Here is a 21,491-nt window from a genome sequence, read left to right as displayed (position 1 = left end):
CTAAAAAATAAAAACCGAAGTGACAATATTATTGCATCAGAATCAATTAATAATAATAATCAAGTGTGCATATAAAGTTAATGTAATCCACCAAAATTATTATTATTATTATTATCTGTCACTCATACAACTCAACTTCATACAAGCGTCAATTCTTTGATTTCCGGGAAATAACGAAGCAAATTTGCACTGCTTCTTCATAAAAACTTTTTTCATTCTACACCATAATCATAATGGAATAGACGTAGCAGGGTGTCTACTCATCTGAAATAATAAAAAAAGAACCTGGAAATTTTAGGATTTTTTTTCTCATTTCTGCACTTTTTTTTAAATTCGGAATATTAAATTAAGTGTTGAAAATATTTGTCTTTTTAGACTGAAAATTCAGATTTTCTGGTCGATAATTAAATTGTATCAATGAAAATTCGTTTTTTTTTTAATTTGAAAATACAGCCATTTAATTGGATATCCAAATATTTTGGTGTGAGATTCAATTTTGTGGTTGAAGATAAAACGTTATTGTTAAAAACTTATTTTTATTTTCCACCGTTTTGCGAAAAAATCATCTTAGATTGAAAATTCAACAATTTGGTTTAGATTTTGATGTTTGATTTAAATTTCTTCTCTCTCTTGACTGAACAATCTTTTTTAGTTGAAAATTCGTAATTTTTGGTTAAATTCAACTGTTTCTATTTAATTTATTTTTAATAAATTATTTTCTTTCAAGTTTCGTCATTTTGATTAAAAATTTAATGTTTTGCTTAAAAATTCACATGTTTGATTAAAATTTCTTCTCTCTCTTGACTGAAAAACCTTTTTTAGTTGAAAATTCGTACTTTTTGGTTGAATTCAACTGTTTTTATTAAATTTATTATATCTTTTAATTAATTTTTTTCTTTCAAGTTTCGTCATTTTGATTAAAAATGAATCACTGGTTAAAAATTTAACCATTTTATTGAAAATTTTGAAAAAGATTTATTTTTTTTTTTTAAACAAACATATACGAGTTAAATTTTCAGTTAAAACAATTAATTTTCAGCTAGAAAACATAATTTTCACCAAAAAAATTAAATTTTGAAAAAAAAGGTTTGCCAACTAAAATGATAAATCAAAACTAAAAAAATGAATTTATAATCCAAAAGATGCATTTTTTTTCTTTTTAGTTGCAAATTCAAATGTTGGGTTGGAAATTGTTTTTTTGCTTAAAAATTCAACAATTTAGTTACATCTTTATAAAATTTGTTAAATATTTAAACAAAGAAATGAATTTTTAACAAAAATATATGAATTTGCAAACAAAAAGCATAACTTTCTAAAAAAAAGTCAATTTTCAAACAAATACTTAAATTTTCAACAAAGAAGAAAGACCAATTTTCTAGAAAAGAACAATTCTTTTTCAAATTAGTTAAATTTTAAACCGAAAAATGAATTTTCAACCAAAAATATTAATTGTTAAAATTCGTATTTTTGAGTTCAAATATCAATTATTATATTCTTCGTTGAGAATTAATGTTTTTGGATTAAGATTCATCATTTTAATTAAGAATTTTTCTCTTTGGTTGAAAATTTAATTATTATTTGAAAACTTTTCAATTTTCGATTTAAAATTCTTTTTTTTCAGTTGAAGATTTATGTATTTTGTTAAAAATTCAACTATTTCTGTTGAAGATTCATCATATTTCCGAAAATTTCACTGAATTTGGAATACAAATTAAAGAAGTTATTAATTATTTTATTAGTAGTTTTTTTTTATTTCAAACCTTTCTAAATTAAACGTATTGATTGAATCAAAGTTACTTTTTTAAATTTAAAAAAAAAACAGTTATTTAATTTTATATATTAATAGTACAATTTTTGAATATTTAGATAATTAAAAAGACTGAAAAAACAAATTATTTATAATAAATTCGTGATATTTTTAGATAAATTAATTAATTTTTAACTAAAACCATAAACTTTTAACCAAAAAATGGAATAGCTACAGGCTTCAATTAAAAAAATTTAATTTTCAACCAAAAATATGAATTACTGATCCAACAGTGGAATTTTCAACACAAAAGATGGATTTTCTAGAAAAAAATATTAACTAAATTTTTGTTTCAACTAAGGAAATGAATTCTTTAAAAAAAAATAGAATAGTTATATTTTCTACAAAACGGAACATATTTGTTTATTTTAAACTTTTCTAAATGAAACATATTGATTGAATCAAAGTTACTTTTTCAAATATAAAACAAAAAGTTATTTAACTTAACATATTAATAGTATTAATAATTATAATTATTAAAAAAATTTGCAATTAGAAAATTAAATTTAAACGCAAAGAAAACGATTTTTCAGCAAAATCAATTAATTTTCAACTAAAAATATTATTTTTCAACCAAAAATTGAATAGTTACTGCTTCAGTTAAAAAAAATAAAATAATTTTCAACTAAAAAGAAACGAATTTTCAGCCAAAGAAATTAAGTTTTAATCACACCGATGAATTTTCAACCCAAAAGATGAATTTTCTATACAAAATATTTTAACTAAACAATCTTTTTGTCAACTAAAGAAATGAATTCTTAACGAAAAACTAGGATAGTTAATTTTTCTACAAAACGGAATATCTTAAAAAATTTTAACTTTTCTAAATGAAACATATTGATTAAATCAAAGTTACTTTTTGAAATAGAAAACAAAAAGTTATTTAACTTTACATATTAATAGTACTATTTCTACGTATTTAGATATTTAAAATGACTGAAAAAAAAACATATTATTTATATATCATATATATAAATATATATACATATCCTGAAATTGTATACATGATCCATGTGGATTAAAAAAATTATTATTATTATTATTATTATTATTATAAAAACAGATTTGCAATTAGAAAATTTAATTTAAACACAAAAAAAGCGATTTTTCAGCAAAATTAGTTAATTTTCAACTAAAAAAAGTTACTGCTTCAGTTAAAAAAATAGAATAATTTTCAACTAAAAAGAAACGAATTTTCAGCCAAAGAAATGAAGTTTTAATCATGCCGATAATTGAATGAAAGTTACTTTTTCAAGTGAAAAAAAAGTTATTTAATCTTACACGTTTCGATAATTAAAAAGACTGAAAAAAACATGATTTATAATAAAAATATGTAACAAATAAAAAAAACCCCTACAATTCTCAGGGAACTTTTTTTGTTTCTCTCCACCTTTTGAGTAGACACCCCTGCCTAGGTATATAATTTATCATAATTATCAGAAAGGATTGATTAAAAAATGTAAATTTTTCATACATACCATTTAATCATACTGGAAATCTATCACAATCTGACGTGTAGACTTTTTCTTCGACTTGGACCTCGAATTACTCCGCGATCTTCGGCGTCTCGAGTCTTTACTTTTTTTGTGCGACCTGTGCTTATCCCTCGATCGTGAGCTCGAACTCGAGCTCATTTTCGAGTCGGAATGTTTCGAGGTTGAGGTGGATGGCGCGTCATTTTTCGAGCACGAGGAACTCACTGAATTCCTATCGGACGAACTGAAAAACAATTGGCCACGTGTCGTCGTCGTCGTCGACGACAAAGACGCCGACGACGACGACGAGGATGAGGAGGAGGAGGACGACGAAGACGACGACGATGAAGACGACGATATTTTTTTCGTCTTCTCCTTGCGCTTCTCCTTGTGCTTCGATTTCTTTTTGCTCGAGACAACACGAGTAGTATTGTCGGAACAAACACTGCACTGACTTCGAGATCTGTAATATCGATGTTGATCCAAATCCGGGACACTCGGATCCGTGCTTGCCTCCTCATAGCCCAGCATTTTATCCATCATTTCTCCATTCTCGGTCGTTGTCGTGTTCGTCCGATCATTCGTACTTAAATCTCGTTTTTCCGGCGTGACTACTGCTCTCTCGTTCGAGCACTCGCTGCCTGAACGATACGACGGCAATTTCTTCGATCTATCGATTCTTCCCGACGACTCGCAGGAGGAACTGTTGCTTGCACTTCGTCGAGCCTGAGACTTTTTCGGACGGGAATTTCGCGTTCCTGATTTGTTCGAGGCGCGTCGAGGCTCTCGCGACTTCTCTTTGGTCTTTGTGGAACGTCGAGTTCGCTCAGTGCTGCTGCAGTCGTCGCTCGAACTCGTCGAGTAACTTCTTCTCGACTTTCTCTCAACTTTTCGCAGCGGCTGCTGCTGCTGCTTTTTCTTCTTCTCCTCCGGCGAGTCGCTCTCGCAACTGCTGTAAGCATCCGTGTCCGTGTAAATGTTCGAGGCGACATTTTCTCTCTTCAGAGCCTTGCTGCTGCGGCTGCTGCAGGTGCTCTCTTTGGGGGCGGCACTCGGCAGAGTGTGCTGCTTGTTGCTGATTTTTCTCGATTCACTCTTTGTGTTTCGCTTTTTGCTCTTCTCCGAGCTCTTACTTTTCTCCGAGCTCTTGCTCTTTTCCGAGCTGGAGTCTGTCGTGGAAACGGAAATGCGCCTGCGCTTGGTTGTTTCTTTTTTCGGTGTTCGCTTCGGATGTTTCGAGTCGCTGTCACTCGAACTATAAATCAAGGATGAGGTCAACATCCTCTCGGAGGGAGATTTGACACGACTCTTCGCAACTGTTGAGCGTTTGCGTTTCCTGGTCGAGGGATTATTCTGCGACAATCTTTTTGACTTTTTGCTGCTAACTTTGTGCTTCCTCTTGGGACTGTAATCGCTGTCGGAATCGGATTCGCTGTAGCTTGACGATGATAGAATTTCTAGCATTCTACTTGGATAAACGTTCTCCACTTTTCTGACTGCCTGTCGCTTTACTTCGTGCGAAGTACTTGGCTGACTCTCGTCCTCGATTGTAGACACAATTGGAGGTCTGAAACAACGTTTCCTTTCAATTCTGTCGATCCCGGAGGTGGACTTTAAAGAGTTCTTAAATTCCCGACAATTTATGTTCAGGTTACATTACCGATAATATGACAGAATTTAAGAGAATTTATGATTTTTAACAATATTTTTATTGTTCAGGCTATATTAGCGGTTGAATATAAATTATTTTCTACCTCAGAAATATTCAGGAATTACAGTGTTTCATTTACGAATTTTCAAATTTACAAATTTTTTTGTTTGAAAATGATTTCTTTTACCGAAGCTGTAACTATTCAATTTTTGCTTGAATTTTTTTTTTTTTAGTTGAAAATTAACTAATTTTGCTGAAAAATCGTTTTCTATGTGTTTAAATTTAATTTGCTAATTGCAAATATTTTTTTTATAATTATAATAATAACTTTTTTTGTCCACATGGATCATGTATAGAATTTCACGAGTTCATTATAAATATGTTGCTTTTTTCAGTAATTTTAGATATCTAAATGTATAAAAACAGTACTATTTATATGTAAAGTTAAATAAATTTTTATTTTATTTGAAAAAGTAACGTTGATTCAATCAATATGTTTTATTTAGCAAGGTTTGAAATAAAAAAATTTTCCGTTTTGTGGGAAATTTAACTATTCTATTTTTTTAAAGAAATCAATTCTTTGGTCGAAAAAAAATTTTTTAAACGTCTTTTTTTTCTAGAAAAATTAATCTTTTGTGTTTAAAGTTCCACTGCTGAATCAAAAATTCATATTTTTGGTTAAAAATTAATTTCCTTTTTAAATCTGAAGCTGTAACTATTATATTTCCACTTGAAAGTTGATGTTTTTAGTTAAAAATTTATCAATTTATCTAAAAAGTAGTTTTTTTGTTGTTGTTTAAAATTTACTTTTCTAATAAGAAATTGAACTGTTCTAGTTTTGGATTGTAAATCTTTTTTTCTAATTAAAATAATTATTTATTTAAACAATCGGTAATTGTACAAAATATCACGAATTTATTCTAATTAATTGTTTGAAATAAAAAATACTACTAAAATAATTTCTTTAATTTGTCCCAGAAGTCCACGAATTTAAAATAATAATTAAAAAACATTTTTATTTTATCTTTCTGTATTCTAAATTCAGTGAAATCGTCAGAAATATGATGAATCTTCAACAGAAATAGTTGAATTTTTAACAAAATACATCAATCTTCAGCTTAAAAAATGAATTTTAAATCGAAAATTGAAGAGTTGAATTCAAGTTTTAACTGGAATACTCAATTTTTCAGTTCAAAAACTTGACATTTAAATGCATAAGAAAAACGACTTTTCAAATAATAAATAAATTTGCAATCAAAGTGAAGAATTTTCAATTAAAATGATGAATCTTAACCCGAAAACATTAATTTTCAACGAAAAATATAATAGTTGATATTTCAAATCAAAAATACGAATTTTAACAATTAATATCTTTGGTTAAAAAATCATTTTTCGGTTTAAAATTTTATTAATTTTAAAAAAAATTGTTTTTGAATTAAAAAAAAAAGTTTTTTCTACTTTAGAAGATCACTATTTAAGGTAGTCTGGCTATTGAATCGATCATATAAAAAATCACTCAAATTAGTTGTTTTTTTGCGGGGAAATGTGTCCTCTTTCACCTAACTTCCCGGATATTTGAGCTTAACTTTAGCAAAATGTAGCCTAGAATAAAAAATGTAGCTAGAATCGAGTCAAATCAACATTTAAATTAACATTTTATTATTATTTAAAAAAAATTTTATTTATACTGATCAGCACACAAATTTGACACCTAATTTACTAATTGATATCCTCACCCAATTTTGTATTTTTATCCAATTTTCAGAACAAAATAATGGACATAGCTTTGAATAACTTTCCCAGTAGCCGGACTATTTTAACAAAATACTGGAATTTTCAACAAGATAATTAAATTTTTTAATTAATAGTTAAATATTCAACCTAAAAAGACAAATTGCCAACGAAAAAGTGTCATAGTTTATATTTTAATTGAAAAAGAATGAAATTTATACAACAAAAGAAAAGAATTTTAAAACCAAAAAGACGAATTTCCGGCAAATAAAGATTTTTTACTCAGAAAATAAATAAAAGTTTATCTAAATTGTTAAACCTTCAAACTAGAAGACAAATTTTCTGGATAAAATTCAACTTTAATAAAAAATCATATTACAAACAAAACAAAATTTCAAACAAATTTTCTGGATAAAAATTCAACTTTAATAAAAAATCATATTACAAACAAAAAATCATTTTTTACAAAAAAAAAACGTGAATCTTTAATAAAAAAATATTAATCTTAAAAAATGGTGTAAAGTTCCATTTTCTGTGAAAAAATGAATTCTAAACAACAACAAAAAAGACGTATTTTCCACTAAACAGTTAAATTTTCAACCAGGCATAAGCCTTCAATAAAAAAAATTTCACAATGTAGTTTAACTTTGACCCAAGTAGTTTAGTTTTCAAATAAAAAAGATTAATTTATAAAAAGATAATCAAACTTTTAACCAACAAGATAACTTTTCAACTTAAAATATAAATCTTTAACAAAAAAAAGTGATTTCTTAACAAATTGATTCAACCAAATGTTTTAAACAAATTAGTTGAATTATCAAGCAAAGAAGAATTATTTTTAACCAAAAAGTTGCATTTTCATACAAAAAATTAAATAAAAATAAAAAAAAATAAATTTTCAAAAAAATAGTTGAATTTTCTATTGAAAAAGATTTTAGTCGAGTTTTCACGGTCAAACTACGATTTTTTTTAACAAGAAATAATTACACAAAAAAAATAATACAAAAAGAAATGAAAAAAAAAAAATGGTCGAAAATATATATTATTACCGAATTATAAAAATTCTCAAATTTAAAATAATGACAACATTTTTAAATGTAAAAAAATAAAATCCCGAATTTAAAAATATCCGAAACTAAAATTTCAGTAATAGAAATATTCATGAGAATTTAACAATTCATTTATTATAGATTATATTTCTTTATATATTTTCGGTCATTTTTTTGTGCTAATTTGTGACACTTTTAAAAATGGCTATGATAAATTTATTTTTTATATTCCCGTTTTACAATATAAGTTTACTATATAATAAATATAATTATTATATCTATATATTATAAACAAGGAATATGATAATTTTAACATTTGTATAATAAATCTATCTTAAAATTAAATTAAGAGAATTGAGAACAATTAAATAAGTATTATTAGTTTGTTTTTGAATTTATATAAATATAATTTCCATAAAATTCTTGAGAAAAAAAAAGATTGTTGAATATTTCAGACGTGCAAGAAAAAAATCTAGAAGATTTTAAAGACATCTATTTTTTTTATAGGATTTTACCAAATATTATCAAAAATTCGAGTCTTTTTAAATATGAAACAGTTTACAAATATTTCTAATCTATTTAAAACGTCTTAAATTCCTGAAAATATTTTTAAACGACTCAAATTTTTCGCAAAATTTTAAAATATCATTCAATATTATTAAAAACATACCTTAAAATCTTATAAATTTTTTCAGAAATTTTTGTCTTCTCTTGAAAAATTTCGAAATTATTATAAAGTTCCTAAAGTTTAATTTTAAAATATTTAAAAATCTACATTTCGAAAAATATTTTAAAGTTTAACATTCGTTTTCAATATCTTCAATTCTACTGAATATTTCTAGAATTTACTCGATTTTTTATTTTTTTTTTATTTTGTAATCTTACGAAATTGTAAAATTTTGCTTCAAAATGTTGTAAACTCATTTTCGAAATTTTAGGAAATCATTTGAAATGTTTAACAAAATTTTTTAATTTAATTTTTTTTTAGGAACCTGAAAAAATGTCTTTCATTTTCGTGAAGCTTCACAAAATATTTTTAAAATCTTTACAATTACGATTTAAAAATAATCTAAAAATAGTTCCAAAATTTTAAAGATTGAGAAGAAATTTTGTGAGATTTTATGACAGTTTTAGTGATTTAAAAAAATGTCAAACGAGTTATTGAAAAAGATTTTAATAAATTTCATGAGATTTCAAGGTATTTAAAACATTTCAAGATTTTCAAGCGATTTTAAGGAACCTAAGAAAATTTAAAGGATTTTAATTAATTTGAGTGAATTTTTGAATATTAATAAGTTTTACTGACTTTAAAGAATGTCTAGCAATTATTTGAAAAGTTTTAAAAGAAGATTTCAAGGGATTTGAAAAAATTCAAAGATTTTAAGGATTTTCAAGATATTGAAAGGAAATTAGGAAAACTTTAAGTGATTAAAATTATTTTTAGTCAATTGTGAGATACGTCGAAAGGTTTTTAATGAGTGTAAAGAATTTGACGAAATTAAACCAAAAATTCGGAAAAGTTTAAGGGTTCATGACAATACATAATATATTTTTCACTTACTTTCAACTACAAAAATTAATTTTAGTCAAACTTAATATATGAAAGTCAAATTTAATACATGAAAAATAGCTTTTTCTTACACAAATTATTAATGAAAGTTGATAGTTAATTTGTAAAATAGAGTCAAAGTGTCAGTCATTCAGTTTAAAAAGAAAAATTTAATCATTTAATGTACGTCGGTTTTTCTTGCATAGTTCTAAATGTAACAAATATAACATTATTGTTGATTGAAAGAACGTTTCAAAGTATATGTTTCCAACAATTTTCTATTTTTTATCGCGAAAAATAAAAAAATAAAAAATTTTTAAACTATAAAATCAACTGTTTTTGACCAAAGTAGTCTTCTGTTTTTCCAGGAGTTCAACCGTTTTTATTTAAAATTTTATCAGTAGAAGTTTCTTCTCTTTGGTTGAAAAATTTTCTTTTATTTGTTTTTCTTCTATTTTTGATTAAAAACTGATTTTTTAATTTAAAAAATTACAGGATTTGTTGAAAATTTGTCATTTCTGGTTGAATTCAACGGCTTTTAATTAAAAATATTTTCTCGCAGAAATATCAAGTATTACATTTTACTTTGCCTGTTCATTATTCCTCTCTTTCGTTTAAAAAATATTATTTTTATGAAAATCAATATTTTTAAATTAAAAATTGATAAACTGAAAATTTAAGTTGTACGTTTTTGGCTAAAAATTCGCTTCTTTTAGTTTAGAAATAAACCATTTGCATAATAACTTATATATTCTATTGAAAAATCCTCTATTTTGGTTGAAAATTTACTTTTGTTTTTAGAAAATTACTCTTCTTGTTTGCAAATTCATTTATTTTGGTTAGAAATTAATTTCTTTGGCTAAAAATTAAATTTTTTAGTTGAAAACTCGACTTTTTGATATAAAGGTAATATTTTTGGTTGAAAATTCATGATTTTTGGTACAAAATGTATTTATTTTTATTTGAAAGTTCATTTCTTTCGATTCAAATTTAACTATTTTATTGAAATTTATTTTGTAGTTGAAAATTAATGTTTGAACTTAAAAATTAGGTAATTCGTTTTTTTTTGTATATTTTTTTTAATTGAAACGTTCTTTAACAGAAATCGTTTTTTTTTATCAACTATTTTTCATTCGAATTTTATCAGTTGAAGATTCTTCACTTTGGTTTAAAAGAAACTATTTTGATGAAAATCAGTTTTTTAAATTAAAAATTGAAAAACTAAAAATTTAAGTTGTCCGTTTTTGATTTAAAACTTGTCTCTTTTGGTTAAAAAATAATCTTGATACTAAAAAATTCATCTTTTTTGTTGAAAAATCACATTTCGGTTGAAAAGTTGACCAATTTTTCAAAAATTCGTATGCTACTTTTCAAAATCGATCTCTTTAGTTTAAAATTCAGCTATTCCTTTGAAAATAGACTTTGTTCTGAAAAATTAATTTTTTAGTTGAAAACTCGACTTTTTGGTATAAAAGTAATATTCTTGTTTGAAAGTTATTCTTTTTGTTTACCAATTTATTGTTTTTGGTTGAAAATTTATTTATTTTTAGTTGCAAATTAATTATTTTAGGTTAAACATTTATTTACTTTTAGTTGCAAATTCATTCCTTTCGATTCCAATATAACTATTTTATTGTAATTTATTTTGTTGTTAAAAATTAATTTTTGAATTTAAAAATTAGATAATCTATCTTTTTTGTTTAAATTAGAATGTTTTTTATTAAATATTAGAATATTTTTTGGTTGGAATATTAAGTATTAAACGAATTTTCAACTAAAACATAAACTTTCAACCTAAATGTAGTGAAATTTTCAGGCAAAAATTTGAATTTTTAACAATATAATTCAATTTTTAAGAAAAAGAAGTGAATTTTGAAGTAAAAATGAAAAATTTTCTCATTCCAAAGTGTAAGTAAAATCTACTCTGAAAAAAAGATTTTTCATAAAAAAAGTTAATTTTGTAAAAAAATAATTAAATTTTCATCTAAAGTAATGAATCTTCGACAAAAAAATTACTTTCGAACAAAGTAGTTAACTGTAAACTAAAAAAGATCAATTTTCATCGAAAAATTAAATAGATAATATTTCAAAAAAAAAAAAGAAAAGATTTTAATAGATTAATGTTTAACATAAAAAACAATATATTTTCAATAAAATAGTTGAATTTCTAAAGAAAAAAAAAAGAATTTGTAAAAAAAAGTTCAATTTTCAGCTGTAAACAACAATTTTGAACCAAAAACAGGAGATTTTAACAAAATATTAAATTTTCAACTGAAATATTAATGCTTTACAAACAAAAAATATATTTTCAACGCGATAGTTACATTTTTAACCAAAATATGAATTTTCTACCAAAAAAGATATAGTTTCAATCCAATATATAAATTTTCAACTAAAATAGATAAAAAGATTACAAAGATTAAAAAAATATATTTACAGACCAAAACTAGAATATTTCAATTCGCAGGTAAAAAAGTATATTTTAAACAACAAAAAAACGAGTTTTCAGCAAAATTAACTAATTTTGAACTTAAAATATAGATTTTCATGCAAAAATTAGGTTAGTTGTATCTTAAGTCAAAAAAATTAATTTTCAACGAAAAAGAAACGGATTTTCAGCCAAAGAAATTAATTTTTAATCACAGTAATGAATTTTCAGACCAAAATAGTGGAAATTAATAAATGAATTCTTAACGAAAAATAGAATAGTTCAATTTTCTGCAAAAAAAAAATAACATTTTTTAACGAAAAAGATAACACTTTTATCAAAAAAGGTAAATTTTACTCACAAAAATGTAATAGTTAAAGTGAATTTTTTAACTTAAATGATCAATCTTTAACTAAAAAATTTCATTTTTAACGAAATACATTTATTTTCAACTCAAAAGATAAATAAAATCAGTAAAAAACTTAATATTCAATAAAATCAAAGTAAAATTTCAACGAAATAGTATAATTTTTAATCAAGGTTAAATTTCTAGAAAAAAGGAGATAAATTTACAATAAAAAATGGAACAGTTACATTTTCAGTTAAAAATTTAATTATAAATAAGAAAAAACTAATGTTAAACCAAAAAGATCAATTTTCAACTAAACACTTACAATTTTTAAAGGAATTTTCAACCAAAAAGAGGAATTAGTCACCAAAAAGCTTAAATATTCTCCCCGAAATTCCAACTTTTAATAAAATACAGGAATTTACAGAAAAATATTTATATTTTCATCTTAAGAAGATTTTATTCCAAAAATAGTTCAATTCAACCAAAAAAGCTAAATTTTCAATCAAAATAGTTTGAATAATCCTCAAAAAAAAGAGATTAATTTTCAATCAAATAGTTGCGATTTTCACCCACAATAATAAAATTAACTTCAAACTTTAGTTTTTCGAAAATTTCCTAACTCTATCAGGTTTACCCTGACATTTCCAGACTTTCTGAAATTACCTCATCTGTAGCAACTCTCCAATTTAAAAAAAAAGTATATGTTTATTTCACTCTAGACTATTTTTGTAAAAATATATTTATTAATTGTGATATGTATATATTTGTTTATTTAAACAATAAATGCTTCAAATTCTTGTAAATGCTGAGCATATTCTCGAGATCATTTGCAGAAAAGAAATTCATGGAAATTTAAGAACTCTATTAACCCTCAAAGGGTACACTGGTGCGAATTCGCACCCAAAATCTTTTCATTTATTTGGCAAACAAACCAATTCGCACCAGTGTACCGTTTTAGGGTTAAAAATGGGCGTTTTGGGGTGGACTATAATATTCCCGGGATCTTGGGTTTATTTAATTTACGTACTTGATTGTCTCAGCGGGCTGGGCTTGAGGAATGACCACCTCACTCTCAGAATTGGAAAGATCTATTATTTCTGGAGTCCTCTCATGACGAGGCTTCACATAACCAACAACTTCGCATTCATCCTCGGAACCTGAGGAACTTGAGGACACCGTGACAACATCAGGTACTATATTGTAGGGAGTATAAGGATGGAATGCTCGGCCTACAGTGCTCGGACCTTAAAACAAATAAGATTTCAAAGTTCGTCATTTAGAATTGACAATTAAAATCTCAATCTTAATATCAAATTCTCAATTTCGAATTCCCGGTCAAATTTCTCAATTTTCCCCCGTCAGCTAAAAAGCAACATATTCATATTTATAGCATAACAGAATCATTTTAAATCATAAAGTCCATTTTAAACATCTTTTAACGCAACAGAGCAAAAATTTGCAAAATATTTTTTCTTAAAAATTATTTTTATTTTTTCTCTGCTTAAAAATTAAAATGGAAAAATTTTTAAATGAAAGATTTTCAAATTAAGCATTCTAATTTAAATGATATAATAATCTATAAAGATCACAATTTCTCGAATTATTTTAAAAACGGTTAAAATTTAAAATGGAGAAAATTTTTATTCTGAAAATTTGGTAAAATTCCCGAAAAACTTGAAACATTTCAGGCTATTTTAAAAGATTCTACGAAAATTTTTAATTACTTCCATAACCAAAGTCATTTCAAAGAATTTGAGAGATTTTATGGTATTTAAAAAAATTTCAAATTTTCTAGAATTGTTTGGTCAAATAAATTATTCTTCAGATTTCTATACTTACAGATCCATTTTAAAATTAATTTATTTATATTTACAGTTGATAAAATAAAAACTTCAAATGATTTTAAGCGTTTAAATCTTCAAAACTGCACTTTAATTATTTAAAAAATTGTTAAAATCGAACTTGGGAAATCTTCGATTTTAAAAACTTATAATTTTTTAAATTCTTTTTTAACATTTAAAACTGTAATTTAAAATTCTTTCGGTTAAAATATATGCTTAAAAATTAAAATGGAAAAATTTTAAAATGAAAGATTTTCAAATTAAGCATTCTAATTTAAATGGTATAATAATTTATAAAGATCACAATTTCTCAAATTATTTAAAAAACGGTTAAAATTAAAAATGGAAAAAATTTTTATTCTGAAAATTTTGTAAAATTCCCGGTCAAAAAATAAATTCACTGTCATTTTCCGGCTTTTCCCGGTCTCATAAAATTCCCGGTTTCCTGGTCCAGCGGCCACACTGAAAAACTTTCAAAGGGTTTGGAAAACTTGAAACATTTCAGGCTATTTTAGAAGATTCTACGAAATTTTTTAATTACTTCCATAACCAAAGTTATTTCAAAGAATTCGAGAGATTTTATGGTATTTAAAAAAATTTCAAATTTTCTAGAATTGTTTGGTCAAATAAATTATTGTTCAGATTTCTATACTTACAGATCCATTTTTAAATTAATTAATTTATATTTACAGTTGATAAAATAAAACTTTTTTTTATCAAAAAAAAAATTTACTTCAAATGATTTTAATTCTTAATTGTTTAAATCTTCAAAACTGCACTTTAATTATTTTTTAAAAAAATGTTAAAATCGAACTTTGGCAGATTTTTCTTCTGAAAATTCGTCAAATTCCCGGTCTGTCGGCCACCCTGTTTTCTATAAAAAAATCTTTGATTTTAAAAACTTCTAATTTTTTAAAAACCCTTTTTTAACCTTTAAAACTGCATTTTAAAATTCTTTAAATTAAAATATATGCTTGTAAAAATTAAAAATCTAAAATGGAAAATTTGTTAAGTGAAACATTTTCAAATGAAGCATTCTAAATTGAATGATCTAATCATTTTGTTGTGCTAAACCCCCGAATGCAATCATTAACAATTTGAAAATGGTGTGTGAAAAGAAAGAAAAAGAAAAAGAAAAAAAGAAAAATAGTTTACCAGGCATGTCGATGGATTGAGGCACAACAGCGGACAATCTAATGTTGATTTCTCGACGTCCGACGGGTTCGTCGACGACACGGACGTCCGAGTCGTCAGAGGTCATGCTGCTGCTACTAGAGACAGGTGAGGAGAGAATACGCGGCACATACTCGTTCGAGAGTCCTGTGGGATTAACAGACATAGTAGTAGAACAACAAGAACAACAACAACAACACCTGCGAGACGCATTTCCGTCGTCTAGACGATATTTAGAAGAAAGGTACACACCACGACTTGGAAGGTAAATAACTGACTGGTCGTAACCAACCATATCGTAGTTTGTCCGTGCGAAATTCACAAGCTCGTGCACAAAGTGCTCAGTGTGAATTCCGAAATAGGGCCGAACGAGGTTCCGGAATTCGGCTGTCCTTATGTCGTACCTGCTCAGAGCATCTGTAATTACTCGCATCACGTATGCCACATGCGGAGCGTTATTATTCAGAAGAACCTGCAATTCTCGATTCAACCACGGCACAAGTCGGCTCACTTCTCCGGGGTGTCTCCTACAAGTTTCAAAAAAAAAAAAAAAAAACAAAAAAAAAAACAAAAAAAAATTGAATGAAACATGACGAAAAAGAGCAGGCCTCACAGTCCCAAATCTTATTCCTATAAGCGCCGTAAAAAGAAACCTTACTCACGAAAAAAATCTTATTTTTGAAAAAGACCGTATTTGTTTAAACTTTTAATTAAACTGTTTTATTTCAAGAAAAAAACTATAATAATCATTTCGCCGTAAGAAAAGTATTATTGGTGGACTATGCAAAAAAACTATAAATAAATATCGAGTGATATTTAGAAAATTAGAAAATGTTCATAAAATAGGCCAAATTCGATTGCTTACGGGTTTTTGAGGTCGCTGATTACGAATCCGATATCAAAAATGCCAAAAAAACAAATGGCGGACGAGTATGCTAAATAAACGTTCAATTATTTTCAAAATTGGTACAACGGGATTTTGAAGGTCGCTGATTGCGAATCTGAATTCGGAAATTATGAATATTCAACTTCAAGATGGTGGATTGAAAATACCGGTTCTAACATTTTGATAAAAAGAGATATGCGAGATTGAAAATCTATCCCTCTTAAATTTAAAAATTTCGAACTTATGACTTCAGATTCGGAATCAGCGACCCCAAAAACCCCCCAAATAGAGATTTTCAAACTCATTTAACCCTTTGTTCTCAATTTTAAAATCCCCATCTTGCATCCGCCATCTTGATTCGAAATTTTTGAAATTCTAACTTCATATTCGTAATCAGCGACCCCAAAAACCCCCGAGTAAGAATTTGCAAGCAAATTCACTGGACAGAAAAATGCGTGCAACAAATTGTTAATCCAAAAATATATTACATTTTTTCAAGGCGTTTTCACATGTAAACTTTTTCCTCACGGCGTTTCTTAAAAAGGGTTTCCTTTCGCAGTGTTGACAAAAATATGTGAGTTTTTTTCATGGCGTTATGATAGGAAGTGTTTTTTCACAACGATATAATTTACGCTTTCATTCTTCTAAGCACCGGCGATATAATCTTTTATAAATGGAATAAAACAGTTTTTCATATACAAATTTCAAATAGTCAAACTTATTATAATTTATTTTAAAGCAAAAAAAAATGTCTAATAATTTATGAGAAACTCAGAATTTATTTTAATTAATAGAAAATTGCATTTTTCCGTTTATTTTTCAGTTAAAAATTCAACTCTTTCTTTGAAAGTTTCTCTTTTTTATTTCAAAGTTTGCCTGCTTTAGCACAAATTAAATCTTTTTTTGATAAAAATACAACTGGTTGGTTAGAAATTAATTATTACTATTCCGTAGAAAATTTACTTTTTGTTTAAAATTTATATTTTGGCATTGAAAAATTAACTGAAATATTTTCTATATGAAAGTTCCACTTATAAAAAACAAAAATTTGTTTTTTATTACAAATTCATCAGTTTTAGTACAAAATTGATTGCTAAAATATAAATCCAGGTTATCATTTGCAATGCTCTAAATTGAAGTATCAATCAATGCATTAAATTTTTTTAGAAACTATATAATTTTAAACATTTTTAAGCTAGAAACATTACAAATAAAACACTACATGGTTTTTAACTTACATGTCGTTTTACACTTTTTCAAATTTTTAATTATTTTGCAAATTTTTTCAAAACTTCTAAACATCTTTTAAAATGATTCGAATTTTTCCTAAAATTTTGTATAACAATTATATTTTTCATTTTAATATTCTGCAAAATTGAAAAAATATCCATAAAATCTTTAACATTAATTTTTGATAATTCTATCAATCTTTTTAAATCTTATCTCAATCTTTTTAAATCTTATCTTAAAATTAATTTTTCTAAATAAAAAATCATTTCCAATTTTCCTATGAAATTTTTGTTATTCCTCCAAATAAAAAAATATGACAAAATCTATATTTGGTTTCAAATTAAGCCGTGAACTATTTTCATTGAAATTTTGATAGGAATAGCCGGATTATGACGGTACACGTTTTTTTTTTTTTAAATAGAGCAATTAAAATTGTAAAGTTCAAAGTTGACATTCCAACTGAGACAGTTAAAGTTTTAACGTTACAATCTGGAAATTCTAAAATTTTTAACTGATTCAGAATCGTCTTATAAAATAAATAATTATTCAATTTTAAAATTTTGAAATAAATTTCAATTTAAAAAAAATTAATTTATATTTACAGTTGATCAACCGAAAACGTTTTTTTTTTTAATGAAAAATCTTCGATTTAAAACGCTTTAGAATTTTTATTGTTCAAGTCTTTAAAAAGGCATTTTAAAATTCTTTAAATTAAAATGTACTCTTGAAAATTAAAAATCTTTTACTAATTATGGAAAAACCGGTTGAAATCTAATTTGGAAAAATTTTGTTTTCCCACAAATTTGTAAAATTCTGGGTAAAAAAATTAATTCACTGTCATTTCCCGGTTTTCTCACCCTCATAAAATTCCTGGTCATTTCTCGGTCAAACCATTTCTGGTTTGAAGTTTCAACAATTTAGATAAACGTTTATTCATTTTCTGAGTAAAAAATAGTTATTTGTCGGAAATTCGTCTTTTTGGTCTAAAAATTATTTTCTTTCGTTGTATAAATTTCATTCTTTTTCTATTAAAATATAAACTATGACACTTTTTCGTTGGCAATTTGTCTTTTAAGGTTGAATATTCAATTATTATGTTAAAAATTCAATTATTTTGATGAAAATTCTAGTATTTTGTTGAAGAGTTATCTTTTAAAGTGGAAAAAAAAAATTTTTTTGTCAAATAAATTAATGCATTTGAAAATTGTAAATTTGTGTATGAAACACTGTTTTATTCCGCTTATAAAATATTCTACGGTAAAAATATCATAAGATTAAAATACTGATATTTGAATACTAAAGACGAATTTTCTATACAAAAATTAAATTATCAAAAAAAAAAAAAAATTTCGAATCAATGAAATTATATTTTTACAATATAGGAGAATTTTAAACTAAAAAAAAAATCAATCTTAAAGAAATTGACAAGTTAGATCGTCAATTAAAAAATTAATTTTTAACCAAAAAAACGCTTTTTCAGTAAACAATTAAATTTTCAACCAAAGGCAAGCCTTCAATAAAAAAAAAGGTTTTGCAATGCAGTTTAACTTTTACCCAAGTTTAGTTAATAAATATTAATTTTCAATAAAATAGCTAGACATAACCAAAGAGAAAAGAAGAAGAATTTTTAAAAAAAAAACTTCATTTTCATAAAAAAAAATTTTGTTTACTAAAAAAGACGAATTTTGAAATCAAAAAGATTAATTCTCAAAGAAATAGTTGGTTTTCCGGTTAAAAAGATTTGAGTTGACTTTTTCCGATCAAAATATGAATTTTTAAACAAGAAATAAGTTTTCACGAAAGAATTGATATTTCAATCCAAAAAGTTGACTTTTTTCACCAAAAAGATTAAATTTTTAACAAAATGTTTGAATTATCTAACAAATAGTTGCATTTTTATCCATGAAAGATGAAATTTTTTACTAAAACAGATGAATTTCTAATAAAAAACGACAAATTGTGTTTTTTTTTTAAGTTCGACTTTTATCCAGAAAATGTTTCAACTAGAAAATAGTTGATTTTTCAACAAAACAGTTGTATTTTTATCCAAGAATGATTCAATATTTCTACTGAAAAATATGAACTTTTAAATCAATAAGACAAATTATCAAAAAAAAAAATACCTTGCATAAAAAAAAAAGATTTCAGTTGACATCATTAGCAGCAAAATATGAATTTTAAACAAAATTTTAATGTTCTAAGAAAAGAGTTGAATTTTTAACAAAACAGATGAATTTGATCTCGAATAAAAAAGGTAGCAGCTTTTTAATAATTATGAAAGATTTGACTAGAAATGATTCAGGTTTTATTAAAAAAAATTTTTTTTTTTAAATTGAGTAAGTTTAAGACATATTCAGAAGTTTTGAAACGATTAAAAAATAATTAAAACTTGTTAAGATTTTTTAAGCATTTTGTAAAGTTTCACGAAAAAGAATAAATAAAAAATGCAGGAAATTTTTTAATAATTTTTAGAGAGAAGGTTTAAAAGGTCCGACAAGATAAAAAACTAATAATTTTCCATATATTCCTGTGAAAATTTTAAATCATTTTTTATTTCGAGAAATGAACTTTCAGAGAAATTTAAAAAGGTTTTTAAACATATCTAACGATTTCCTACATTCTCGTAAAAGAGCTTAGAAGATTTTAAAGCAAAATGGTTAAATTTGGTAAGATTACAAAATAAAAACAAATAAAAAATCGAGTAAATTCAAGAAATATTTCGTAGAATTGAAGAGATTCAAACTGAGTTTTTAACTTTAAAAGATTTTTAGAAATGCAGATTTTAAATGATTTCAAAATTAGACTTTAGAAGCTTTAAAATAATGTGGAATATTTAAAAATTTTGAGAAAAATTAGCCAATTCAAAATATTTTCAGGAATTTGAGGAGTTTTAAATAGATTAGAAATATTTGAAAACTGGGAAATATTTTTGAAAATTTATCAAATATTTATTGATTCCTAGCCAACTTCGAAAATTCCTAAACATCTGTTAAAAAGACTTGAATTTTCCATATATTCTAAAATCCTGTAAAATAAAATTTTTTTTTAAATCTTCTAGCTTTTTTTTCTTGCACGTCTGAAACACTTGGAACAATAATAATTTTCGAATAAAAACAATATTTTACAATTTATCATATTCATTGTTTGTGATACGTAGATATAACATTTATATTTATTATATAGTGTCATTATTTCTATAAATAATTAAATTGTTTGCCGTATCTATAATTTGATAAATAGAAGACGGTGAATTTTAGTTTCGGATATTTTTAAGTTCGGAATTTTATTTTTTGTCAATTAAAAATCTTGGGGATATTTGATATACTTTTGGAAATTTTTTTTCATTCATTTATGTATTCGTTATTTTAATTTTGCTTTAAAGTTCTGAAAATGCATTTAATTTTTCTTATCTTAATTAATTGAATTTAAAACAATTTGAAAATATAAAAAAACTCCATTGATTTAAGTTAAATTCAAAAAAATTCAAATGAATTAAAACAGTTTTAAGAATCGACAAAAAAATTGGATTGATTTCAATCAATTTCGAGTGAATTTAGAAAATGTTTTTAAAAATCAGAAGAATTTCAAATTTATTGCAAAAAATCTTTGAAAATCTTTTCAAATCTAAAATTAAAATCCATTTAAAATTTCTTAGAATCCTTTAAAATGCCCTAAAATATTTCAATATTTGCCAAAGCCTTCCAACTACTAAAATAAAAGTTTTTGAAAGCTCCTACAGCATTGTAAAGCCTTTGAAAACGCCTGAGAATCTTTGCCAATACCCTCAGGTATGTCAAATCCTTTTAAATGACTAAAATCGGTTTAAAAAATTCTTTGTAACTTTTTAAATGATATAATTCTTTTAAATCCCTTACACTCTTTTGGAATTTTTTAAAGTTCTTGAAAATTCCAAGGAATTTGAAGAAAAAAAAAACCTTAAAATATTTCAAAACTTTTGATTGATCCTCAGGATAAATGTAATTAAAACTTTTAAAAATAAAAAAATAAATCCATTAAATTAAGTAGAATAGAGTGAATCTAGACAAATTCCATATCTTCAAAAATTTTTGAAAATTCTTTATCCTAAAATATTTCAATAGCTTTAAAAATCAAATGAAATTAATTTTAAAAATTCCTTTTTTATCTTTTAAAATTCCCTAAAACACTTCAAATTAAAATCTCCCGAAAATGCCTTCAAAGATTTTTTTTAAATACAATAAAATTTTGAAAATTCCTTAAAATTATTGAAATCTATTAAAAATTTCTCGGAATCTTGATAAATATCCTGAAATATTTCAAGATTTTTTAAAATCACTTCA

General features: G+C 24.8%; 1 protein-coding gene across 2 annotated transcripts in view; it reads right to left on the bottom strand.

Moving 5' to 3' along the window:
• The window catches only part of LOC117166930 (E3 ubiquitin-protein ligase Topors-like), a 35,228-nt gene that overhangs the window by 290 nt on the left and 13,447 nt on the right, over window positions 1-21,491 (bottom strand). For both annotated transcript variants that reach the window (XM_033351396.1, XM_033351395.1), the window contains exons 4-7: window positions 15,309-15,583; window positions 15,039-15,203; window positions 13,070-13,286; window positions 3,286-4,849 (exon numbers count right to left, since the gene is read on the bottom strand). In XM_033351396.1, the coding sequence (XP_033207287.1) occupies window positions 3,289-4,849; window positions 13,070-13,286; window positions 15,039-15,203; window positions 15,309-15,583 (2,218 nt within the window). In that variant the 3' untranslated portion in view covers window positions 3,286-3,288. The remainder of the gene's footprint in view (window positions 1-3,285; window positions 4,850-13,069; window positions 13,287-15,038; window positions 15,204-15,308; window positions 15,584-21,491) is intronic.

The sequence above is a fragment of the Belonocnema kinseyi genome, chromosome 2, assembly GCF_010883055.1.
Source record: "Belonocnema kinseyi isolate 2016_QV_RU_SX_M_011 chromosome 2, B_treatae_v1, whole genome shotgun sequence".
NCBI lineage: Eukaryota > Metazoa > Arthropoda > Insecta > Hymenoptera > Cynipidae > Belonocnema > Belonocnema kinseyi.
The sequence above is the reverse complement of the archived record's forward strand: the minus strand, read 5'-3'. Positions and strand labels throughout refer to the sequence as shown.